Here is a 7,993-nt window from a genome sequence, read left to right as displayed (position 1 = left end):
CACCTTGCTGGGTGTGAGGGGAGCGGCGCCTCATCTTCCTCAGAGCGGGCTAGGGGCTTGCGGGGATACTGGGGGCTCCTCCTCATCTTCCTGCCGTCTTGTTTTTGGTTTTTTCTGGGGTTTTTTTTGGTTTTGTTTGTTTGTTTTATACTGTCTCAGCGTCGAAGGCGCTGTTAGTGCTCCTGAGGGGTGATTTAAGGTCACTAAGATCGATTAAAAAAGAATAAAATGCAGAAGCCCTTGGCAATATTAAACGTTTGGGTGTGAGGGGTAACCTGTGGCAGTGAGAGCTGTGTGGTTGGGTACTACCTTGACAGTTGTCTGGAGGAAAGGGAACATGCTATGTAAGGCAGATACAGGTGGATAATCGTGCAGTCCGCTCCAGGTTTCTTTGGAAGTGGCTTTTGCCCGACAGAGGAAAAAGAAGGGTCTTTATTCAGCCACTTGTGCTTCTGCACCAAGTTTCCCAGAGCCCATTTTGCCGAGTGGTGTGGGTGCCAGGGTGCGGGTCAGAGGCACGGGCAGAGAGCCACGGCCTCCCCTGGCTCTGCACTGCAGAAACCATGAGGCTCAAGTAAGGTGCTTGCTGAGGAATTGATTTATATGGAAGGGGGAACTGCGGTGCATTTAAAAAAGAACAAGTAGTTATGAAACCAGCACCGGGCTGGGTGGATGCAGCAGGAAACTGGGACAGGCGAGGTGTCCCCTGAGGACTGAGTTGTTGGTAGCGTTTGTGTAGGGTTGCCATAGCAGCTGCCAGCAGCTCCAAGGCAGACCGAAAGCTTAAATCCCCTTGAGACACGAAGCAAGTGCCTGAGCCTGTGCTCCCCACCCGGAGCTTCGCAGCGGGACCTGCAGGAGCTCAGCCTCTCCCTCGGTGCGTGAGTTCCCGCCTGCTGCGTGCTCGGTCTGATCACAGAGAAATTGCAGGTTTTGCCATTAGAAATAAAGGTTTGTTCCGGGGCACCCTTAAGGGAGCTTTTGTCGTTCTGTAAACTGCTTAGATCTTCTGATTTTAAGTTAGCAATAAAAATCAGATCCCCCCCCCCCCTTACCTCTTTCCCTTGCTAGTCTACTGTATATATTGGTGATGTAACAGGGATAAAATACTGAAGGTGTGGCTGTCTATTACAACGTTAATTTGTCCAGGGTTTTTTTTGTTGACTTAGGTTGATTTTTGTGTGGTAGTGGAGATGGAGGAGTCTGGGGGAGGTGAGACCAAGTTAGGTGGAAGAATCGAGCCTGGTTCCTCTCCTGGTCACTTTGCACAGCAAAAATCAGAGCAACTTAGAGAAGCACAACTGTCTTTCAAGCCTGACATTGAGCTCTGTCCACCTCTCATTGCTATAAAAAAAGGTAAGGAAGAAGAAAATTATTTGTAAATACCTCATATTGGCTTTTGTATGGGGAAAAAAGTCAAGAAAAAGAGTTAAAACCTAGCTAATAAGTAGAGTAACAGGTACTTGTATATACTGGATGGGTATCTGCTATTCTGAATGTGTTAGTGTTGGGTCTGCAATGTGGTATTTTCAGCTTTATAAAGAAATGCATATAAATTAACCCAAGCACATATGGGGTTTTTATATGTATGTATTCACAGGGTTGGGTACAGTGCCCCTCTGATTCATTAGCAAATTTCCTAATGTTGAATCATATTAGCATTATTAGAACCATTTAGTTTTTTTTAAAAATACTATAAAGATCACTCTGTAGTATGCCATGCAGTGTATTATCTCTTTTCTGGAATATATCAACAGTAATAATATATTGAATAATTATTTCAAAGATTGAGTATGGCCTAGTGAAGGAGGATCAGGTCAGGGAATGTATAAGTCAACTGTACGTGCTAAGTCCATGGACCCCAATGGGATGTTCCCACATGTGCTGAAGAAGCTGGCTGATGTCATTGCAAGGCCATGCTCAATAGCCTTTGAATGTTCATGGCAATTTGGGAGAGGAGCCTGGAGGAAAGCCAGTGTCAGTCCTATCTCCAAGAAGGACAAGAAGGCAGCCCCAGGCAGATACAGGATTGGTCCCTGGGAGTGAGGCAGCAACTAATCCTGGACACCATTTCCAGGCATGTGGAGGACAAGAAGATGATTGGGAGTAGTCATCCACCTTATGGATGGTAGGTGAGGGGAGTGCAGTGGGCATGGTCTGCCTTTTCTTCAGTAAGGCTTTTGATACTGTCTTGTTCTGGGGAGTTTTTATTGTGCCCCTTGTGAATAAACACATATTTGTGCTGAAATATATATAAGGAAGAACTGAACAAAGCATTGGACAGAGCCCTACCACCACAAGCATTTCTACAAAGAGTCTGCAAAGGTGCTTCATGAGCCAATTCCAGCCCCAATCTGATGAAGGTCAGCAACAGGGGCACCTCAGCCCAGCCTTTAGTCCATCCTCCAGCACCAGCTGTGCTGCCCAAAGGATGCTGAGCACTCCCAGGATGACTACAAGACAATGCTTCTGTTTCTTATCAGCAAGGGAAACCACACTCCCTTACCTAGTGTTCTTCTGTCTCTGGCTTTCCTGCTTCCAGCCAGCTTAACTCTTTCTGCAGTTGGGCCTTGGTGCCCATGCCAAATCATTCCTTGGTCACAGGTTACTACTGCTGAGCAGTTACCATTTGAATTTTCCCTTCACTCCTGTGAGATCTTCATAGAGAAACTAATGAACTGTGGGCTAGATAAGTAGACAAGTGAGATGGACTGAAAACTGATTGACCGGACAGGCCCAGAGGGTGGGGATCAGTGGCACCAAGTCCAGTTGGAGGCCAGTAGCTAGCAGTGTATCCCGGGAGTCAATACTGCATCCAGTCCCTTTTAACATCTTCATTACTGACCCGGGGGACGGGGCAAGTCTGCTGATGACACATAACTGGGAGAGGTGGATGATACAGCAGGGGGTTGTGCTACCATCTAGAGGGACCTTGAGAGGCTGGGGAGTTGGGCTGACAGGAACCTTATGCAGTTCAGCAAGAGGAAGCTCAGATTCCTGCATATGAGGAGAAACAACCCCATTGACCACTACATGCTGGGGGCTGCCCCGCTGGGAAGCAGCTTGGCCAGAAAGGACCTGGACGTCTTAATGGGCACCATGTTGAGCATAAGTGAGTGATGGGCTGTTGTGGCAAAGAAGGCTAATGATACCATGGGCTTGATGAGGTGTTGGTCAAAGCAGTTGATCCATCCTCTCCACTCAACACTGGTGAGATCAGACCTGGAGTGCTGTGTCCAGTTCTAGGCTCCTAAGAACAAGGGAGACATGGGCTTACTGGAGAGAGTCTGGTGAAGGGACAAGAAGATGATGAATGCACTGGAGAGTCTCTTCTATCAGTAAAGGCAGAGAGAACTGGGACTGTCCGAACTAGAGAAGAGGAGGATCAGAGGAATCTCATCAGCATCTATATAAAGATGGAGCCAGGCTCATTTCAGTGTCCAGCAACGGACACAAACCAAAGCACAGGAGGTTCTGTCCAAACATCAGGAGACACTTTTTTTCTATGAGGTGATCAAGTATTGGCACAGGTTGCCCAGAAGGGCTGGAGTCACCTTGAAGATATTCATGGTCCTGGGCATTCTGCTATAGGTGGCCCTATTTGACTGGGGCAGGAAGCAATTGGGCCACGTGCCCTTCAGTAGTCCCTTTTGGTCCCTCAACCAATTTTTGATACTGTGAATACATTATAATCAGAGAGACTTCTTTGGAAAAGGATCCTAATTTGTAAAGAAAATTGTAAGGATATCAGTGCTATTAGAATATTACTTTTAGTCACAATCTCATCATCTATTTAGAATAAAGAGTAGTTCCTGAAAGTTTAGTGAGCTTCTCATTAGCACTACTGCATGCTCCACTGAAGATCCTATTTACTGCCAAGGATGGAACCCAAATATCACCTTATCAGAAATAAAATGGTTGTTTTTTTCTTGGACTAAAAGCAAGCTGTAGCAATTGCAAATAACGCTGTTCAGTGCTTTTAAATAATTATCTTTTTAAAGATAGCTAAAAAAATATTTCTGTTAAGGAAAGGTAGAGCAGTATTTAGGAGTGCTTTGTAAATAGAAAACTATTTAAAGAGGGAAATGATGGCTGGCTGGAGAGATGTTATTGTACTTGATATCAGGAAAACATGAATCATGTTATTTTTTGCTTACATTACTTAAAATATAGAAATCTTAATTTCTAGGAAAAACAAACGCATGTGAGAAGTTTTATTAAATAACTTCGAGGGCCTCAAAAATTCCTAGGGAATTACTTAGGGATAAGAATCAGCAGAAGAGGGTTACACATTCTAAGTACATATTTCTTGTTTTTATTGCAAATATTGAGTCTTTATTCTTCAGACATTCCATGTGCTCAAGTTGTCTTGCAAGTCTTTGCAGGTTTGTTGGAGATGCATAAGGCTTACAGCCAGAATTAGATGAAGCAACAGAAGAAGAATAACTGGGTGGGAATAGCAAATGTGAAAATTGACAATACTTCAGTTTCTGTTTTGTTTTGTTTTTTTTCCAGAACTGATTTCTTCCAGATAGTACCTTAAATTGCTTTTTCATACCTCTGCTGCTATCGGTAGGGATTCTTTGCAATTGAACTTGAAATAAAAGCCATTATAAGACACCTTTTTCCCCTCTATCAGCTTCTAACAGTTTCTGCTGAAGCACAGGTGCTCTGTGTTCCTTTCCTGTCTCATTTTCCCCAAGCTGAGAAGAGGTGAGCCAGCAGACAGCGAGATACAACGCAGTGACAGCATTTTGGGTCATTTAAATTCATCACTTTCGCATGTACTTGCATAATTAAAACTTGTCACTCCTTTTAACTAGACACAGAAAGTAAGCATCAGAGACGTGGAGGGGCTCTGAAGACAAGGAGCACTGAGCTAGGATCTGCTGCCCCAGGATCACCTTTGGCTGCTGTTCTTCCGGCAAGTGTTGTAATAGGAAAATAGGTGGTGATTCAGCTGCCTTTTGTCTGTACAGATTATTCTTGAAGTCTTCGTTGCCAGAAATTGGCCTAATACTACAGGGTGCTGAGCTCCCAATGAGCCACAGAAAAATTTATACAATGTTAAGCAATTTATTTTCTGTGCTCTCAATGTGTGTTGCTGGAATTTTGGTTTGGGTGGGGTTTTTGATTACCCACTGGTAATTGATTACCCATTTTTGGGTAATTTTGATTACCCACTTTTGATTACCACCCCTTTCTTTGCCAAGATGAAAATTAATATTGGTTAAGAATACTTGAATAAAGCCATGTTGCATCAGGAAGGCATATGTGAACTGAGAAATCCATCTGTTGTCATGAAAGCCAGAGATGAGAAAAGGTCAGATGATCAGTTGTCACAGATGGGACATGCATGGGACATGCATGGGAGACAAATGAACTGTGAATCAGAAAAGATGCAGTTTTTAGAGACACCAAAATGATCAATAAGTTGTTATTCAGGCATTCTTGGTGCCTCCTGGTCTCAAACAGATGCAGGCAGAGACAGGAGTGGTGTAGAGCATCCAGTCAGTCTGGGGTAAAACCAAACTATAGGAGGCAATGGCAAAGTTAGCCAGCTTTTTGGTTTTTTAATCCAAGAGTAAGTATTCATTGATTACAGTTTCTAATTAAGACTACTGGGAATATGGTGTAGTTTATCTTTGTTTCTCTCCAATAAAAATTGTGAGGCGCAGACACCCTCAGACTCCAAATACTTATGTCAGTGGAAGTTGAGTGTAAAGGAAAATTTTCAGTGTGGTGACTTTTTTACCCAAATCTCTAGATTTCCTTAGAACTTCTAAAGATTCTGTTGACTTTAAAACGTTATTCATCATATCTATTTTCAGTCTTGTCAAGATAGTTAGAAAGATTTTAAACGAAAACATTGTCTACATAAATTTCCCTCTTTGTCACTCTGATACTATCCTTATATGACGTGTGTATTAAGCATGGATTGTATATTGTTTTATTGTTTCCATTGAGGTAATAACTATATACTCTATTTTAAAATGTTAGCAGCATAGAGAGCTGGATTTACAAAGCTGAGATTTGCACTAGAGCTTTTATAGTGCTAAATTTGTGTTGTCACCTTAGCCAGGATCCATATCTGATTCTGAGTTCCTGCTTTGAAATTTTCATTGTAGTGGCTCTATGCTGAGAATTAATTCTTCCCTACCAAGTTAATTATTACTACCCTTCCCTCTGCATTCTTTAGATGGAATTTTTTGTGTTGCTGCTTGTAGAAGTAGTTTATGGAACCGGCTTAAAGATCAACAGTATAAAATACAAGCTTTAAACAAAGAAAAGGAATCTCTCTATAACAAACTTTTATTTTCTAGACAACTGTTAAGAAAAGCATAGTACTTTCCAGTGAAACTAGAAAAGAACTAGCCGAGAAAGCCAAAGTCACCAAAGAGGAGAGAAGAGCTCAAATAGATGAAAGACACAAGTATTTGGTATCAAGATTAGCAGATGGCATAGGCTTAAATGAGCAGCTAGTGGAGGAGGCCATTATTTCTGATGAAAAGGTAAATATTAATTAAGTTACTATTGGAAATTTTTAAAATACATTTAGTCTTTTGAAATAATTTCCTAATTAACTACTTGTGATTTTGTTTTTAGTTTCAACTTATAGAACAATTCTTTGCTCCTAGTGGACTTAAAAAGTTGCTCTTCTTTTACCAAGATACATTGCAGGTATGTTTCTGTTATTATTTCTGCAAAAACAAAGTTGCATTTTTTAAAAAAGAATTGCATGACTGTTGCAAAATTGAGCAAATCTTAGCAGAGATTTTGTTTTTCCTATGTGTACTAATGTGGAAAGAAGCTATATCTCATTGTTTAGATACTGACACCCTGGCTTACATGGGAACAGAAGAATGCTCTGTGGCATGATTTGGTACTGTTCTGGTTTTCACAGAAGAATACTTAAAAATGCCCAAGTACAGTAATAATCCAAACTTTTAAAGGATAAAGATAATTAAAGCAAGTATTGGCAGTATTCATATTTAAAAAAAAATACTAGATTAACTAACATAAACATTATAGGAATGGTGAATTGTTTGTATAAGTAATTGTTTGTATATCCTTCTTTTGGTTTGAACACCATCAGTTCTACTGTGGACAAAGCACTGATTCAAGTGGGTGTAAAATGATGCAATTTTTGCCTAAGCTACTGTGGCTTCATGTTCAGGTCTGTCCTGTTCTGTAGAACATAATACCAAGCTTGGAAAAAATTGACAAGAAATAAGATAATTGTGGTCCCAAAGATGCAGCTCTCTCCCATTCAGTTTTGAGAAAAAGAAGCCTCTTCATAAAAAGCAAAATACTTTGTCCAGCTTCTACTCTGTGTGTGGTATCAGAAGGTCCCAAGAGACCTTGAAATTCCCTGACATGACTGTTTTGAGGCTCCTGAACTGCAGAAGTCCTTCCTCAGCCATTTCAGGTTATGCCATTGAAGAACCACATTAGTGTGTGTTAACTCATCATGTGGTGGTATTTTAGGCTTAGTGGGGAGAAAAAAGTGATTGAAAATGCTTGTCAGCTAAGTGCAAGAATAAATTACAGGTTTCTTACCAGTTTATTGCTCAAGTTGCTTAGTTGCAAAGCACAGAATCAACTCAGCTTTTCACTGTGAGTGTGTGTGCACATTTCTGGGATGAACACACTGCTTTCTGACTTAAAACAAGGTGAAACTAGAAATCTTGAAAGTGTTTTACTCAATTTACAATCCAGAAATAGAGGCCCAGCTTGAGTTAAATGAAACATTTTATTTCTACATTTACTTTTATTTTGGTCTTTTTAACCATTAAAATATGATTTTATGAAAAGTTTGTTGCAAAAGCAGCTTGGCAAAAAAAGTGAATGTTTTTGATGGGAAACATGAATGACATCTCTAACGTCTTCCACCCCATTCTCTTGAGTCAAGCGAATTCATTAAATTGTCTGTTCTGTCATGAGTTTGGTTTCAAACATACTGGAGAATTGGAGATTACTCAGGGACAGTATC

At 41.1% G+C, this 7,993-nt stretch overlaps 1 protein-coding gene across 1 annotated transcript in view; it reads left to right on the top strand.

The window, feature by feature from the left end:
- Nucleotides 1-126: 126 nt before the first annotated feature.
- LOC139792943 (dynein axonemal heavy chain 5-like) overlaps nucleotides 127-7,993 on the top strand; it is a 158,560-nt gene continuing 150,693 nt past the window's right edge. Inside the window, exons 1-5 of the mRNA XM_071736920.1 lie at nucleotides 127-877; nucleotides 1,170-1,356; nucleotides 4,824-4,924; nucleotides 6,324-6,512; nucleotides 6,607-6,681. Of these exons, the coding sequence (XP_071593021.1) occupies nucleotides 1,194-1,356; nucleotides 4,824-4,924; nucleotides 6,324-6,512; nucleotides 6,607-6,681 (528 nt within the window). The 5' untranslated portion in view covers nucleotides 127-877; nucleotides 1,170-1,193. The remainder of the gene's footprint in view (nucleotides 878-1,169; nucleotides 1,357-4,823; nucleotides 4,925-6,323; nucleotides 6,513-6,606; nucleotides 6,682-7,993) is intronic.

This window comes from Heliangelus exortis, chromosome 2 (genome assembly GCF_036169615.1).
Source record: "Heliangelus exortis chromosome 2, bHelExo1.hap1, whole genome shotgun sequence".
In the NCBI taxonomy this organism is placed as follows: domain Eukaryota; kingdom Metazoa; phylum Chordata; class Aves; order Apodiformes; family Trochilidae; genus Heliangelus; species Heliangelus exortis.
This window is presented reverse-complemented; position numbering and strand designations above follow the sequence as displayed.